The 19,412-nt window shown below is 30.9% G+C and overlaps 1 protein-coding gene across 1 annotated transcript in view; it reads right to left on the bottom strand.

Moving 5' to 3' along the window:
* Positions 1-4,361: 4,361 nt before the first annotated feature.
* LOC144371425 (uncharacterized) overlaps positions 4,362-19,412 on the bottom strand; it is a gene marked incomplete at its 5' end in the record, with an annotated part of 231,955 nt that continues 216,904 nt past the window's right edge. Inside the window, one exon of the mRNA XM_078033745.1 lies at positions 4,362-5,671. Coding sequence (XP_077889871.1) covers positions 4,500-5,671 — 1,172 coding nt within the window. The remainder of the gene's footprint in view (positions 5,672-19,412) is intronic.

A 19,412-nucleotide genomic window follows, 5' to 3' on the forward strand; every position in this document is an offset into this window, starting at 1 on the left:
TTCTTGCATGTGACAGGTGAGCACTCTACCACTGAGTCACACCGCCAGCCTCTCAGAAAATATTTTTATGCATTTATATCTCTTTTTATACATTGGACTTTTTCTGATATTTTTCTATAACATTATAAAACAGACTAATACAACCTCTGTTTCTTATTTCTAAAGAAGACAGGTGAGACTTTGCAATGTATTACTGAAAAATTCTGTAAAATCTTTAGAATGAAAACTGTTATGCATTCTCTGAGTGACTTTTAGTGAGTGATTAAATATCTTTGAGCCTAAGGCATCTTACTATGAGAGTGAGTAGAACATCTAAGTTTACATGTTAAAAGCTCTGGTATAGTTTAGATGGTAATGGCTTAGCACTTCTGATTCTTATTTGTTTTTATATTTCAAAAGTGATATCTTGTGTTTCTTATATTCCTCATTGTGCTTAGGTTAATGTATTACCATTTACTTTGGGACTCAAATATGTGGAATTTATTGTTTAGTAAAGCAAAAACAAGAGTGGTTCCTTAGAATATAGCAAAGACTCTATGAGAATATTTTTTATTTTTAATGGGAAGAATTGTCTCATTGCTAAATATTATATAGGGAATTTACATCTTGATGACACCCAATAATCAGAAATGATCTGAACTGATTAGATCAAAACCATTAGAAAACCATGTATAAAGAGGCAGATTAAAAAAATAGGTTTTTCTAGCACCATTTTGAGTCTCCTATTAGAGTACAAATTATAGTATTTTTTACCAGGGAAAGGACTCAAACACACATTTACAGCCTCCTTTAATCACACAGGTCACCATTAATCATAATACCATTGTAGGAAAATAAATGTAGATCTTCAAAGGCAGAAAAATTATATACAAAAAGTGCAATTTGCCTTATGCTAAAAAGATCTCTTCATTTAGGTCATACTTTTTTTAGCTCCCAGGTAACATATTTTTAGCTCAAGACATTCAACCAGAAAAAAGTGGATTTGTTTTATGCTAGATGAGTTAAGAACTGATATAATTAGAATGTAGAGTAAACATATTTTGATTTGGGTTTCAGTTATTTCAAGTATGATGGCTTGCTCTGGAAAACAATGCAGGAGATTTTGTCCTCCACTTCACCCAAATTGTATGAAAAAATCATATTTTTTTAAAAAATTAAAAGTGGAAGCCACAGGCAATCTACAGCAGGTATTGAAATGTCATGATGAGACACCAAACTGCAGTTGTTTTTCTCATATTTTTGTATCATTGATTGCTGTGGAATTTGAATATTTAAAATATAAAAAACATTTCCTAGTGATATTTAAAAATAAACATTATATTCTATATTTAAAAATAAACATTATTTTTTTGTATTTTAAGGTAATTTTAAGGCTCATAGCCTAAGATCATAATACACAGTATAATTACCTCATTTTTTTCTAATGTAATCCCAAGACAAGAGTTGGGATATATTTTTCATGAAAAAAATTATTTTTACTAAGTAAAATTATGTTGTTCCATGTATCATACTTTTGTATGCATTATATGTTTGGCCTTAAAATTTGCAGAAGTGAATGCCTTGATGGGGCTGACAAAAGGTTTAGATTATGTTGTCCTGGTGAATATTGTGGCATAATATAGGGAGGATGAACCAGAAGATTTCTGAAATTTTGTATTTTTGTGACTGGAAACTGTTGAAAGGTACATCATTGTTATTAATGAAAAAGACTGACTAAAAACAGCAATGTTTTTTAAGCATACATACGTAAACAAATTCTTTGTTAAGCAAAAATGCCCTGTGCATCCAGGGATGGCTGAAATACATGATACTTAGACTCTGGTAATCTCAGTTCTTTTTTTTTTTTTTTAACTGTAACTAGTAAAATTTTCTACCTCAATAAATCTCACTCTATTCCTTTTCTTGCTTTTAAAACAGAAGAGCAATACTTGTCTTTTTTAACTTTCTAGATTGTTTCCCAATTTGACTGCAATATAATAAGCAGAATACTTTTGGAAAATATTACAAAGCATACAAATGGAAGTGAATAATCTTTGCTTACTTTGTGGCACTTTTTCTTTCAAATGATGTTTTAGCTCCAAGTGGATAACTTATCTTCCTTAAATTACCTTTAACTGATTATATGTCCATTTTTCCCTAGCATTCGAAAACACACTTCATCCACTATTGGTCTCTTCCTTAAGTATTTACAAGTTTTTATTTCTATATCATTGTGTGTTGATCTAATTAATTTTTCTTCTCATTTAGTGTAGTTTCATGTATAATTAAATTGTTATAAATATGTCTATATTGGAGAGTGTACAATTTCTTCAAATCTTGTTCTTTTTTGTTAAAGAATTAATATTGATTTTTTAGTTTTCAGCATAAACAACATCTTTGTTTTGTATGTGGTGCTGAGGATGGAACCCGGGCTGCACACATGCCAGGAGAGCGTCCTACCGCTTGAGCCACATCCCCAGCCCTCAGACCTTGTTCTTAAGCATATGTTGCTGTAAATTCTGTTCTTCATGAATTATATGTAATGTTTATAAAATTGTGAATGATATTCAATATGATTTTTGTATGGATTCTGAGTATAAGAAGCTTTTACCCTATTGTAGCTGAAAAGTCAACATTTTATGATAAGAAACATAATCTTTACATACAACCTTCTCAGTTTACCTCTTACTACTTGGTCCTCAGAAAATGAGACTATAAAACATAGCTCATTGATTATTTTGTCATAAGTATAAGGACTCACTCAACCTTGATTCCACATTCATTTCTCTAATTCCTTCCCTGAAATAACACTACCTATAGAATAACAAGAACGTAAGAATTTACTAATGTACATGAAAACACTGATCATTGACCTCATTCATAGAAAAATGAAAAGTCTCCAAAGAGGATGAAGTCTGGAAGGCCATTATGCACACAAGAAAGATAAAGCTCTTCTCTCCTGTAAGAGCTACCTTTAAGTTTGTAGAAATTCAGTCTATTAAAATCACTAGGAAATGTTAAAATATTAAAAAGTTAAAATTTTAAAATTTATAATTCAAGATATGAAAATCTGGGGCTAATTTTCCTATATCTATATTCTTTTTATAACTCTTCATTTCACCATAAATACAAACAGAAAAAAAATAATGATCTGACTTAAGCAAATTGTATTCCACATTAAGTTTATTTAAAATGTGTAAAAGTATTAACAGATGCTAGAGTATTATTTACTCAACAGTATGTTTTACTGTAACATAGAACATTTAGTCAAGTGGGACTCTATTATATCTGTCATTTAACAACAGGATGCAATACAGAATGTTAACATATAAACAAATATTCAGTTATAAAGACATATTGCATACATAAGGTAAATATAGGTAAAAAAAAATGCACTGTAAACCTGGCATGATGGTCCATGCTAATAATCCAAGAAAACTTGGAAGCTGGGTAGTTTCAGAAGTTTAAATTCAGCCTCAGCAACCTAGTGTGGTTTCAAGCAACTTAGCAATACAGTCTCAACATTTGAAAAAGTAGAGAGAGGGCTTAAGAATGTGCCTCAGTGTATAAAAATACCTAAACTTAAACTGAAATACAACAAAAAATTAAAGTTTAAAATATTACACTTCAGTGTTAAATATCAAAAATAGATTTCATATAATTCTTTTCTCAGTATTCAAAAGTGAAAATAGTAATTTTTGATTTAGAAAACACAATTATATTCTTTCAAAGATGATGTTTCTTCAGTATGCATGTATGATATTTATTACTGATATTTCTAAAAAAATAACTTAATAATGCTTAATAAATTTAAGTAAAAGCTAAAGACAACTACTTATTTTCTAAACTTAAATGTGTTCTGTATTTTACTGATCCTCATATACATCAAGGTGTAGTATATAGATAATAACTTTACTATACTCTCACATTTATTATAAATGTTACACTGTTATATAAGACATATTTTGGACAAAATCTGTTAAATTTTCACTACTAGTATGAGTTTTCAGATGTTCAATGAATTTAAAATTGAAATACATTTTGGATATATTATTTAACTTCTTAGGGTTTCTGGGCACAATGAATTTTCCAAAATAAGCAGTGTTTAAGAAACATGTAGCTACATTTTTTTTTCCATTTGTATTTTCTCTAACCAGTATGTATCCACAGGTTCTGAGTATTGGTGAATAAATTTTGGAGGCATTGACACATTGTCAACTTTCACATTTCAAAACATTCTCTAAGCTACGGTTATTATGGTGAGGATTAAATGTTGTCCCTTTCTTAGAGTAATGGTCTCATTTGTATACCTTCTCTCCAATGTGTTCTCTCTGATGTCTAGTAATATATGATATATAATTTAAAAATTTTCTACATTCTCTACATTTATATGTCTGCTTTCTAGAATAAGTAGCCTAGTGGTGAAAGTAATTGATTTCTTATTAAAAGCTTTGCTACATTTTTTTTTCAATTTGTAAAGGTTCTTTTCTGTATAGATTCTGTTGTTAGCCCCACATTCTTTACATTTGTAGGACTTCTCTCCAGTGAGTTCTGCTGTGACGAATAAGGTCTATTTTTTGACCAAAAGCTTTGCCACATTCTTTACATTTGTAGGTCTTCTCTCCAGTGTGAGTTCTCCTGTGGCAAATAAGGGTTGATTTTTGACCAAAAGCTTTGCCACATTCTGTACATTTGTAGGGCTTCTCTCCAGTGTGAGTTCTCCTGTGGCAAATAAGGTATGATATTTGACCAAAAGCTTTGCCACAATCTTTACATTTGTAGGGCTTCTCTCCAGTGTGAGTTCTGCTGTGGCAAATAAGGTTTGGTTTTTGACCAAAAGCTTTGCCACAATCTTTACATTTGTAGGGCTTCTCTCCAGTGTGAGTTTTTCTGTGGCAAATAAGGTGTGATATTTGACGAAAAGCTTTGCCACAATCTTTACATTTGTAGGGCTTCTCTCCAGTGTGAGTTCTTCTGTGGTAAATAAGGCCTGAGTTTTTACCAAAAGCTTTGCCACAGTCTTTACATTTGTAGGGCTTCTCTCCAGTGTGAGATCTGCTGTGGTAAATTAGGTGTGATTTTCGACCAAAAGCTTTGCCACAATCTTTACATTTGTAGGGCTTCTCTCCAGTGTGAGTTCTACTGTGTCGAATAAGATCTGATTTTTGACCAAAAGCTTTGCCACATTCTTTACATTTGTAGGGCTTCTCTCCAGTGTGAGTTCTATTGTGGCAAATAAGGTGTGATTTTTGACCAAAAGCTTTACCACATTCTGTACATTCGTAGGGCTTCTCTCCAGTGTGAGTTCTTCTGTGGCAAATAAGGTGTGATTTTTGACCAAAAGCTTTGCCACAATCTTTACATTTGTAGGGCTTCTCTCCAGTGTGAGTTCTGCTGTGGCAAATAAGGTTTGGTTTTTGACCAAAAACTTTTCCACAGTCTTTACATTTGTAGGGCTTCTCTCCAGTGTGAGATCTGCTGTGGTAAATAAGGTGTGATTTTTGACCAAAAGCTTTGCCACAATCTTTACATTTGTAAGGATTCTCTCCAGTTTGAGTTTTTCTGTGGCAAATAAGGTCTGATTTCTGATGGAAAGCTTTGCCACATTCTGTACATTTGTGGGGCTTCTCCCCAGTGTGAGTTCTGCTGTGGCAAATAAGGTGTGATTTTTGACCAAAAGCTTTGGCACATCCTTTACGTTTGTAGGGCTTTTCTCCATTGTGGTTTCCTCTGTGGTAAATAAGACTTTTTTTCTACTAAAAGCTTTGCCACATTCTTTATATTTGTAGGGCCTCTCTCCGGTATAAATTCTGTGGTGGAGAACAAAGCCTGATTTTTTATATGATTTCTGGTGTTCCCTCTCACTTGGAGTTTTCCTAATTTTCTTTTGTGGTAAATATTCAAGATTACAACTTATACATTTTGCACTTATCACTTCATGAAATATATGTTTTAGGCCCTTTTCTGGTAAATATACTTGGGTATGATTAGGAGTCATGGCTGAAATAGACAAAAATAAAAACAATACCTATTAGACTGGGATAAATATATTTTGCATATGTAACATGAAATTAAGGTAAAGTAATTAAATCAGGAGTGTAGCATATTAGTAATTCCAAAGTCACCATAAATCCAAATTATATATTAGTTGAATAAAAAAGTACAGACAAAATTATGTTGAGAATATTACCAAAATTATTGTAGAGACCACAGTATCCAAGAGGAGTACATCATTAAGAAGAGTAACATAATAAAGTGTAGAAAAGTATTATTAACAGCCTTTTTTTTCCTTCATAAGATAGTATTCTGTATTTAGAAAATATTTACCAGCTACCTTCACTGTCAGTAGAACAAGAGAAATGTAAAACATATACAAACATTTCTGGCTTTTTTAAAGAATGTCCAAAAAAGTTTTTTGTCTACCATGACATAGAGACATGAAAATAACTTGTAGATTTTGAGTGATAATATCATAAATACTCAACAAGGTTAAAGAGGCAATGGACTCATAAAAAGAAATATGAACAAAAAATTTACTAAGAAATATACACATATATGTCTATAAAATTTATCATAAAAACATTTTTTAAAGGACTATAAAAACCTTGCATAGCCTATGGTCATAATATTTGAATAAATTCAGCACATGACAGTAAAGTATATTAAATTGATTTTTATGATTTTACATTCATATGATATGAGAATTTCCTTTATTGACAAATACATCTTTGTTTATCTATAAATATATCATGGTATTTTATACTATATATACAAGTTAAAATGAATAAATAGAATGAATTAACACAACAATTATTTCATATAGTTATCAATTTTGTTCTTACAGGTATTATATTCCTTCTACTAGTATTTATGAACAACATAATACACTCACTATGTGGTAAAATAAAACTCTTGACCCTATTATGCTCAATAAATAAAAATATGGAGACTTTCACTATAATATCAACCCTACACAAAACACAGTACCTGGTGAGCAAAATTTTGCTCACCAAATTTCAGACTTCCACATGTGAATCAAATGCTTCTACAACTTAATATCTTCCTGCCACCTTTTATTTAATTCAAAGTCCTGCATTTATTTTTTGTAACACTTTAAGAGACAAAATATTTTATAACTAAATAATAATAGTATATATGTACATATTTTTACACATTAGACATTAATGGGTACACACATTTAGACACTAACTTTAATATTGAGAAAAATGTTTTCACTAAACACAAAAGCATAGGTATCTCTTAAATTTTCTGATTTAATTGTTCATGGATACATACTTAGTACTGGCAATTCTGGATCTTTAGGTCATCCAACTTTTAATGTCTCATGTGTAATGCTTGAGATTACCCCCAAAATTCTATATCACAAACTTCAACACAGTCTTTTTTAAAATTGTTTCAGCCATGTCGTTTCGAAATTTCTGTGACTTCTCTCAAATGAAGTACTTTTTCACGGCCTCCCAATTAGCAAATATTACAAGGATGACATTTTTATCCTTTTTTCCCAAAAAATGGACTATATAATCTACTGATGGCTTCTTTAATGAACAAATAAAAAACAGTACAGCAAATATAAACAAAGAGAAGCATGGCTAAATCCAAGTGACAAAGAAAAAAGAAAAAAACATTAAGAATTTAACATAAGGAGATTGACAGTTATGAATTACTCAAATAACACTAAGTAACTATTTAAAAAAAGTTTAGGGAGTGAAATTGAAAAATATTAACATCAATGAGCACAATGTTTATGTGAATAATTCTTTAAGAAAAAATTAGAGGAGCATTACTAGTGTGCAAATTTGAAATTATACCAATATGGGAGAGGCTTATCAAGCAGTACCAAGTTTAAGAAAAGTCTAAGCAACTTGTACAATACTGTAAAAATTAAAAATCTATAGGATATATAAAGAGAAGTGTTATATATGTATATATACTGTGTTTTGTGTAGGGTTAATATTATAGTCAAAGACTCCATATATTTTTTCACATTTCCTATATATATAGGAAGTGTGAAAAAAATCCAAGCATACCACAATAAAAAAACAATGATCCAGAAATTAAATCACTAATCAAAAAAAATATATATATATATCACAAAATAAAATTATAATGATTCATTCACTTCAAGATATTTATGATTACTAATGCATTATTTTAAAACACAAAACAAAAGAAAAAAAATGCTAACAGAATAGAATCTAAAAAATGAAAATGTCAAGTCAGTTCCAGCAGAGAGCATGGAAAGAAACCAAGCATGATCTGCTCCTAGAGGCCCTATTTGTTTAGAGATGGATAATGCTCCTGCCTTTTCATCTTATCCTTTTGCACAATTTTTAATCAATGAGATATAGTTTTAAATCATGAAATTTCTCATAATTCTTTTGGACAAGCATTTGTTGAGTGAGCAAATTGTATCTTAATATGTTCCTTTTAAAACAGAAACAAACAAAGATCTAGCCTCTCTTATATTTATATACTATAAATATATTTTTATTTACAAGCAATGTGTTCAATATACAACATAAAGTTAATACACAAAATTGGTCATCTGCATTCAATAGACATTTTATTCTCAAACAGCCATTACTAAAAAATTATGTAATAAATGAGGTTCCATCTGACCAGCATGACAAGATCCTATGCCTTTGATCATGTGGGAAAAAGCATAGACTTCTACACTTATGCCAACATGTCCTGTTTGGACTCTACCTTCATGCATGAAAAATAGCAACTATAAATGTACATCAGGGACTTCACAAGCTGATTTCTAAGTTTCATTTAACCCTGGAAGATAAGAGTTCATCCAAACAAGAGAATAATCATTCTTCTCAAAAGAGGAGAATCATTAAAATAGGACCCCAAGATACATAAATTCTAGTTAATTCTAGTCACTGGGCGGGGGAATATAAAACCATTAACAGCCTCAGCTCAACAGGTGTTGGCTAAAATGGGGTTAGAATGTACTCTAGATAACTTTGTTACTGCTTTGATTGATAAACTCACACAAAACTCTGTAAATGCTATGGTCTTAATAACAATTTTGGTCTGCTTCTGTACACCATCTCTGGGAAAATCAGTACTGTCAGATCCTAGACTTCTAGAACCCATTACAATATCTTGACTCACTTGCATAAAATTGTTATATACCTGCAAAAATGTCTCATTGTTGTCTTAGGAGAATAATGTGTCCTTACCATCCACATAGTATTTAATAGGTCACCATCCTGTGAAATTTATACATATAAGATCTATTCCTCTTGATAAAAACAGTGATGAGTCAGTGAAGCTTCTCTCTAAGGCAGGATGTAATAGGTCAATATTCTCCTTATTGGGTTTACCTGGACTAGCTCTACAAGATTATAAAACTTCTATGAAACTCACCTATGCTATCATGAACAGTATTATTCATGCCTCCATGGAAGTAAACATGCTTAATGAAGAACAAAAACAACATTGTCAACCCATACTTGACAATCATGCTAAAATTGATTGTCTGTTATTGTTACATCATAAAGGACATCAGAAGTTTAATAACATGTGTTCCTTCAATTTAAGTTATAATAGTAATTTTATTTCAAAAGACTTAGATTACCTTAAAGATATCATTCATAAGGTTGAACAAGATGATGGATTTTGGACTTGTTGGATTGGTTAACTTCATGTTTACTCAATTTCATGTGGGTCAAAAATATTCATAGGTGGATGTTTACTGATGTTGGAACTTCTTGTTGTCTATGTCTGCCCTATTTTTTGCCCCCACCAGCATTACAGAGATAAGTAATATTATTTATTAAAAAGGCCTTTAAAAAGAGGGGAGGTATTAGGTATTCTGACCTTGGAATAGACAGGAAAGTGTTGGAGTGATTGTAACTGGCACCCTGAGTCCCCAAATTGTAATGCCCAATAGTTTCTCCCTGAAGCTATTAAGACAACCCTACAGGTGCACTATCTAGTCTCTGTCATAATGTCCTTAGGGAGAAGGGGCTCTATATTTGTATTAACTGTTCCTAATCTTGGATAGCTAGCACTTGGGCTTAAAGAAAAACTGGGTTAGAATGTATTCATGGTATCAAAAGGTATGTAATTTTGGATTATTATATGTGCAGCTGTTAAGAGGGGTGGCCAGTAATTTTTTTCTTCTTTCCTTTTCACTGTGTATGAGTCTCTCTCTTCTCTTTGCTTCTTTAAAAGTTTCCTTACAAGAAGATTTGAAACAGATCATGCTGGCCCTCAAAACAAAAGATAAGTTTTGATGGCTAATTTGAATAAACTGGGACTTCACTAAAGAAGAAAACAGAGAACAACAAGGAATTTGAAAATGTGATAAATGTAGGGCAGTATGTGTTCAATGATTACAATCAAAATAAATAAACCTAAGCTTCTGAAAATTTCTTCTGCTTGATAACTACTCTTTCAACATTTTTTAATTTGGTTTTCTCCTTGACATTTGAATGACTCAACTGTGTCCCCTGCTATGTGTAGTCTACAATAGTTTACATCACTAAATTATACTAGGTAATATTTATCTAAAGTGAAGAATATCTGTACTAAAAATGCCCTTATGCCCTTTTTCATTGAAACACAAATCTGAAACTCATTCTTATAGAGAATTTCGAAGAAGATACTCTGCAACAGAAGTAAATTAAATAATAATTAGTAGTTAATAATTTTAAAGGGAAATTAAACTTACCCAGGAAGGCAAAGTTTCTATAATTCTCTAGCATCACATCTCTATATAAATTTTTCTGAGCAGGCTGAAGGCATTCCCACTCCTCTTCAGTAAAATCAATGGCTATATCCATAAATGTTAACAGTTCCTAAAATAAGAGTAGGAAATTAATAACACATTGACCACATGAATATTTGCACAGTCTGTAATGTAATTAAAGTTGAAATAAGAGTTAGTAGACTATCATGTAGGTAGTGTACTTCTGCAGAAAAAGTGATTGAAGTTCAAAAAAGTATACATACACCACATTTATGAAACACAATATAAAACTCAGGCATTACCCCCCCATTTTTTTTCATTTTTTATGTCTTGATCTAAATTATACATATTTTTCAGATGAGAAAATCATGGTAATTAAGAACAGGAACCCTCAAATTTTAATTGTACAACCACTAATCAGAGATTTACTAATGTGTAGAATCTTATTTGTTATTTCTCTAATACATCTATCTATTCTGAATGTGTAGTGAGATCTTTAGTAACTCCAACATCAATGATATAAGAGAAATTTTGAAATTCAACAAGGTAGACAAACCACTTAATGGAAATATTTAACAGTTTATTTAAGTTCAGACATTTTATGTTTTTTATGTGTGTTATTAATATAAAAAATAGCAACAACAATCCTGTTTGAATTATCCTTTCTACATTTTGTATTAACATACAAAATTATATATATATATATATATATATATATACAAACTTTGATCGATGTTTATATTTTATGATATTTATAATAGAATATACGTATAGCTCTTAAAATAAATATAATTTGTTGTTTTTAATTTGTTCTTTCTAGTTCTACCTGACAGTAAAATCGATTTTTATGATATTATGAAAGCATGGGATATATTTTATTTTTTTTTAATATTTTATTTTTTAGTTATCAGCAGACACAACATCTTTGTTTGTATGTGGTGCTGAGGATCGAACCCGGGCCGCAAGCATGCCAGGCGATCGCTCTACCGCTTGAGCCACATCCCCAGCCCCAATGGGATATATCTTATCCTAATTAAAATCCTGGTCTTGTTGGTGGTTACAATGGTAGGATTCACTTACAGATATATATATTTTATATTTTTATACTTTTCCCTTTTATTTATTTATTTATTCATTTATTTATTTTTAGTTTACGATTGTGCAATCTAGTGATTTTCTTTTCTTACCCTTCCCCACTTTATGAGCTTCAGATTTCACATATCAGCAATAACTTTCAACTTTTGGTCTTAAAGAAATGGTTTGTTTTACTTAACATAAAATCTCCAGATTCATCCATTTCCTAGCAAATGTCATAAAGTCATTCTTACTTATGGCCAATTCATAGTTTATTGTGTATATAAGCAACAGTTTTTTGTCCTCTCATCATTGAATGGACCCATTTCATCATTTAATGGTTGGTTTTATAGCTGAGCAATTGTGAATTGTGCTGCTATAAACATAAATGTGGCTATGTCAATGTAGTATGCTGATTTTATGTCCTTTGTGCATATATCATGCATTCAAAAAACTGGGTAAAATTGAGGTTCCATTTTTTTAACAATATTCATACAGATTATTATGTTTCACTTAGACCTCTATACAGCTGGAAAAAGTGGAATTAATCTATACCTGAGGTAAAAATAAAACATACACAAAAAAATTATAAGCCATAAAATGACTAGAATTTATTATCAAATCATTCAACCCAATAAAGAGCTAATTGTTTTTAATATTTATTTTTTAGTTATCGGCGGACACAACATCTTTGTTTGTATGTGGTGCTAAGGATTGAACCCAGGCCACACACATGCCAGGCAAGTGAGCTACCGCTTGAGTCACATGCCCAGCCCCTAAAAAGTAAAATTTAAAAACTAAAAGTAAAGAAAGTCTAAGCAAAAGAGAAAAATTAGAACCTATTAAAGATAAACATAACACAGAGTTACCAATATCAATGTTGGTGCTTTTAAAAAGCAAATGAGACCAGTCTAGTGATGGACAACTGTAGTTCCAGTGACTAAGGAGGATAAGAAAAATGGATCATAAATTCTAAGACAATATTATATATAATATTGTCTTATATATGTTGTATTGAGCAACTTAGTGAGGCACTTAACAACTCAGCAATACTCTGTCTCTAAATAAAATATAATAAAAGGACTGAGGATGTGGCCTTATTGTTAAGCACCGCTGGGTTCAATCTTCAATACAATTTTTTAAAAAAGCAGATACAATTAAAAAAGCACTAGCAAATTTGAAAATTCAAAAAATAAAAAATATATCAATTATACAGTATGTAATTGCAAATATAGGCATATATAATGATTTCTCACTTTATGGAAATACACTCTGGAAAATTTATCCTAAAAATCTTCTGCAATTTTTCAATTCTCTGAGTGCAATGACAGAATCTAGATGGTATAGACTAGTACATGGCTAAGATATTTGCTAGATCCATGTTTGTACATAAAGTCAACTGCTGACCAAAATACCATGATGCCACATGATTTATGTTATGAAGTAAAATCAATCAGGGTAAACCTCATAATTCTATAAATGGTGAAACTACAGAATACACTGACAACAAAACTCTTAAAACATGCTAGGATATTGGGAAAAGAGTGTGATAATAAAATGCTATTTTATCCCTTTACTCATAAAACATAACAACATATTTTGACACATTAAATGCAGAATATAAGTTATTAATAAATAATACTGAAATATATAAGAAAGTACAAAGCTCAAAAGTTTATATAAAAAAGATAGGGTTCGTATGGTGGTGCACACATGAAATATCTACTATTCTGGAGTCTAAGGCATGAAGTTCAAAATTTAAGGCCAATTGAAGTAATTGAGAAAACTCCATCTGGAAATAAAATTTAAAACAGAGCTGAAAATATGCTCAGCATTAAGACACTTTTGTTGAATTCCTAATATCATAAAATAAAAAAATAGGTTTTTTTTGTTTTCAAAATTATATAATATAATAGATTTAAACTTTTGAAATACAAAATATTAATTCAAAAAATGTATTCAAATGATTACATTAAAAGCTGCAAAACTGACAAGGAAAAAAGAACCCCTAATTTCCTCACATATAATCAAATGCTTATAAGAAGAACAAATACAACAGTTTGCAAAAGAAAAACAAAAAAATATTGAAGAGTCACATTAAAAAGGATATATCTAAGTGTTCAATAATCATAAAAACTCAAAATCTTTAGAAATTAAATAACATTGAATAAAATCACATCATATAGATGAATTAAATAGTATTGATGAATATGTGGAATAAATGCATTCACAAAAAAAGGAAAATAATAATTTAAGCTTTTATTATCTATTTGTAGAAACTGTTTTGTAAATCATATGTATATGATACACCCACACAGTAATCATAGACTAAAATTACAGCAACTGTACATGAGAATACAGCCACATTCTTCCAGAGTTGAAACCAAGGGGCATGGCTAAAGAGGAAGAAATAATAATTAAATTTTGTAAAATGTAAATTCTAGGAGCTAGAATATTTGTTGATGTATTATATCTAGTCTGACAAATACAATAAAATACCATATATATTTTATGCTGATGTCACATGAATGTTGCATTTCATATGAAAGTATGTTTACAAAAGAATATACAGTATTTGAGAAAATAAAAATACAGAAAAGAACATAAAAGACTCAAATATTCAACATATTTACAAAGGATAAAACTAGTATACAAATGATAACTTTTTTCAAGGTACCCTTTAACAAAAACTGGTCATAATTTTACCATTCTTTACTTTTTGTTAAAGAATAAATCAAAGCAACAACTTCTAAAATTTTCTTGGAAAGTTGAATGTATATAAAATTAGACAAGAACTCTCTCATATATAAGAGCAAATGTACTAGTGATCATTACCTGACACTAATGCATGTTAAAATATTACAACAGTGTACTAATTTTAAGATAAAGAAATCACAATACAGAAAACTACTTAGGGCAATTCATATGTATGCAAATATCTTTTTACTGATAATTATTATAAGTGTATAAATCAAAACATATCAATAAAATATTTAATGTTAGTGAATGCTACAATCCAACCTCAAGGTAGATGTTAGAAAAAAAGGCATAGATTACAAAAGCGACTTGTATGCAGAATGTGTGTGACACTGAAATTATACACAAATATCCACCAAAAAGCAGATATAAAGAGAGATAATTTTAAAAAATAAAATAAAAATAAATAAAAGCAGAATATAAGCCTCCCTCCATTTATGGATACACCAAATAAATACATACTAATGTTTTGAGTCCATCGAAAAACTGTAAAAGAATTAGAGGCACACAAATTGGAAAACTGGAAAAAAAAATATCGAGCAAGACATAAGTAGAGGGGCTGTGGATGTGGCTCAAGCGGTAGCGAGCTCGCTTGGCATGCATGCAGCCCGGGTTCGATCCTCAGCACCACATACAAACAAAGATGTTGTGTCTGCTGAAAACTAAAAAAATAAATATTAAAAACTCTCTCTTTCTCTTTAAAAAAAAAAGACATAAGTAGAATGCACTTGAAGATTTTCCTAATTTGAGCAATATGCAAAATTACTGGAACAAAATGCCCAAATCCAGTGTTAATATAAATAAAGGAAGATTGATTTGGGTTTGAAATATATTATTTAACTCTAAATTGGCTGTAGTTTAAATGCTAATTTATCTGTACACACAGAGGAAGGAATAAGATATACATGAGTATTTACTCCAGGAAAGAAAAAAAATAAGTGGTTTTCTATGGCCATGCAAGATCCATTGACTTTATTCTATTAGACAAGAGTGAAAGAGGTGTTAAATCTTAAGGGAACCCCTTCATCCCTTAGAGGGATTTGCCAACATTTTCTAAAAATACAAATAGCTGTTGCTGACAGTTGAAATTTTATCTAGACAGTACCAAAATGTTAACAGAGAAATACAGACCACCACTGAAAGCCAAAGTGGCAGTTTAGCACTTCTTGAGCTCTATCACCCAGCTCACTTTACTAATAACATCAGACCTAATCCATTCTTTCTGTAAGTAATTTGTCCCGATATTAACTTTTTCCATTCAATGGACTACATCTGAAAACTCAAACCATTGAAAGCACTGGTAACTGTGCAGGTGCAAATCTCCCTAGAACAAAAAGAAGTGTTTTCACATTGGTGTGCAAACATTGTAATCAGCTAAAATCTCGAATATTAGTGAAGAAAAATGGTTACAATCACAGATGCCTCTTTATTTCTAAAATAGGTGCATATCAATTTTTTTTCCAGTGAGCATAAGGCACCATCCAACTATAAAATCTTCTGCATGAACACAGCTGTTAGAATGGCTACTCTCAAAAAGTGGAATAGTAAGTAGTACTCCAATTATATAAATATAGAAGAAAGAAACACTGTGCTAGACTATAAAATTAGTGAAGACATTTTTAATAAAATGGAAGTTGAGAGTTCTATAAGTTATTTCTTTGAGAAACTAAGCTCTCTACATTTATACTGCTCTTGAACAAGAAAATCCCGAGTACTTGTCTGGACTTATGAGAGGCATTAGATGTGTCAGCTGTGGCATCCACATATTACATAGTTCTGAAACACAGTTCCAGGAAAATATCAGAGTATGGAATGAAAATGCTCTCATACACATTTCACAAATGAGCATAAAGACACTCTGAGAGGTTGTCTGCCTTTAGAGACACAAAGGAAGAATAGAAACACATGATTTTTCCAAGATCAAGTGATTCTTCTTTACTTTTCAATTATGTAAAATGCTTATAAACAACAACAACAAAAATTTTTGCTTTTGATTTTTTTTCTACGGTACTGGAAATTTGAAAGAGCAGCATGTTAATTCTGGGCTACATACCCAGCCATGATTTAAAATCATAAGACAGGTTTTTCTAATTGTCTAATTAGTCTACCTAAGTTCCTGATGTTTACCTTGAAATTGCAATCTTACTGACTTAGGCCACTTGAGTCTCTGGAATTAACATGCATGTATAATTGCACCCAGAGAGAAAAAAAATACTTTAAAGTCTCATCCAGTTTTTGGTATACCATGTTCATCTCAAATATAATATGGGTAAAATAACTGATAATACTGCAAAAATGTAACTGATAATACTGGAAAAGGGGGAAGTTATCATTGAACAGAAAGCTAACATTTTATATATAAATGCAACTCACAATACAAGGGCATAAATTTAAAATCACATTCAGCAACTGTCTGAAGATTAAAAAAAAGTTTAAAAGTACTAGGTATGTAGCAAAGTGGTACAGTACCTCTGGCTAAATCCACAAATACCATAATCTCCAAAATGAAGGAGAATGAATTAAGGAGGAAAAAAAACCTGAGATACCTATAGAATATCTCACCCTGCTCCTGGAGGAAAAAACACATGGATTTGTAATTATGATGATCTCCTCACTCCAGAATCCACAACACAATCTGAGAAGATTAGAAAGTATTGCCGCAAATGTTCTCACATAGAATTTAAGATAGGGGCTGAAGATATTCTATAGGATACTATAGGACTTCCAGTGTCTACTGTTAATATATGATCCAGTTGACTGGCCAGTGAAAATTCATGGCTGACCTTTCTCAAAAGAAGACACAGGAATGCAGAGACCAAAGATTACACCAGGGATTCTAGCAAATTATTGCCAGTTCCCACCATAGTCAGTGCAGCCAGTTTCAACCAGACTCACCATCCAGTCTCAGGATTTCACTGCACACTCATCATTTACTCTCTTTTTAGGAACCACATGTCCTCTCTATAAATCACAAAGTACCTATACAGGAGAAAAAAAATCAGGTTCACTGAACATAAGTGATGAAGCCTAGAAGTGGATACCCACTCTGGCAGACTTGACACCAGAAGGTCAAAACTTGCTTCTCTTTACTGAATGTGTGTAGATTGGACAATGTTTATATAAGGGGTCCTGATTGGACATAACTTATGTCTTCATATGCTCAATATGAACCTAGTGAGTTTTTTGAGAGTCAGGAGATAAACTCAAATCCAGAAATAAATGATGTCACAATTGTAGGGTCTTGTATGTACACACATTTATTTATTTATTTATTTACTTATTTATTTTGAGGATCTGGGAATTGAAATCCAAATCCTCAGGCAGCATCAAATTTATGGCAACGTATCCTTGGAGAAGTAAAATCGAGCCAACCCAGAAAAGCATTTACATTTAAACTTGCATATGAGGCCTTTTGAATGTGTAGATTATGTATGTAAATATATTATTTATGTATGAAAATAATACAGTGACAATCCTGTAAAATTTCAGTTAACTTCTCTTGTATGAAAATAGATTGAACATTAAAATTATATGATGTGAAAAGATAAATTATTTTAGAATTCATATAAAAATAGTAAAATTGAATTTTATAGTATAACCCATAATTTCCACTACATGAAAATTACCATTATGTATTTAAAATATTACTAATAAAGTATATGTATTTTTGGAACAGCACCCTCAAAACTATGTCAGGAGTCCAGAAAATCTCAGTTCACAGAACCATATTTGAGAGTTATGCTTGTCCTCAGTTCAAGAAGATGAAGGACATGATCACTTCTTTTTATTCTACAGGTGAATGATACATTTACTTTTTAACCAATATTTCTCCTGAGATATAAAAAAATAGAGAGAAACTGCCCTGAGTCAGGGCAACGAGATTTCACCAGAAAGTGTATGTTGTGTGTATGTTTGTAACATATATATATTTCCCCAGATCCAAAGATTTTAGCCTATTATTTAAGTTGACTAATGGAATATTCTTATTTTTATGACATGATCTTAGACCCAATGGCCTGTCTATAACATTTTCTTTTTATTTATAGGATGAAATCCCCTTAAGAAAGTGAGCTTGAAATGAAGATGAATTGTGTTGCTATCATGATGTCATACACATGTAATCCCAGGTAGGGGATTTAAAATTTTGCTTCTTTAAGAATACTACTAAAGCACAAGAAATAGAAACAAGAGTCACTAGGTGGGATGAATTCAAACTGAAAAGATTCTTCTCAGCAAAAAAAAAAAAAAAAAAAAAAAAAGGTGAGGCGAAAAGTGAGACCAGAGATAGGAACAAATTTTTACCACATGTACATCAAGTAGAAACCTAATTTCCAGGATATATAAATAACTTAAAAAAAATACCAAAAAACAAATTTTCCAATCATTAAATGAAATGGACTAAGGAACTGAAGAGACACACTTTTTAGAAGATAAACAATCAATAAATCAATAAAAAAATGTTCAACATCTTTAGCAATTAAAGAATTGCAAATCAAAACTACTCCAAAATTTAATCTTACTCCAATCAGAATGGCAGTTATTAAAAATACAAGCAAAAATATATGTTGGTGAGGATGTGAGAAAAAAGCCCCACTGTAAAAATGTTGGTAGGACCCTAAATTTGTGAAACCAATCTGGAAAAAAATAAGGAGATTCCTTAGAAAACTTGGAAAGAAACCGAAATTTACCCAGCTACCCAACTCCTCAGTTTAGACCAACCAGAGCTAAAAACCAAATAATACAGAGGCATATCCACATCAATGTTCATAGCAAAACAAATCACAATAGATAAACTATAGAACCAATCTATATGTTCTTCAATAGATGAATGGATAAAGAAAATATGGTCTATTTACACAGTGGAATAATACTGAGC

Source organism: Ictidomys tridecemlineatus, chromosome 16, assembly GCF_052094955.1.
Source record: "Ictidomys tridecemlineatus isolate mIctTri1 chromosome 16, mIctTri1.hap1, whole genome shotgun sequence".
In the NCBI taxonomy this organism is placed as follows: Eukaryota; Metazoa; Chordata; class Mammalia; order Rodentia; family Sciuridae; genus Ictidomys; species Ictidomys tridecemlineatus.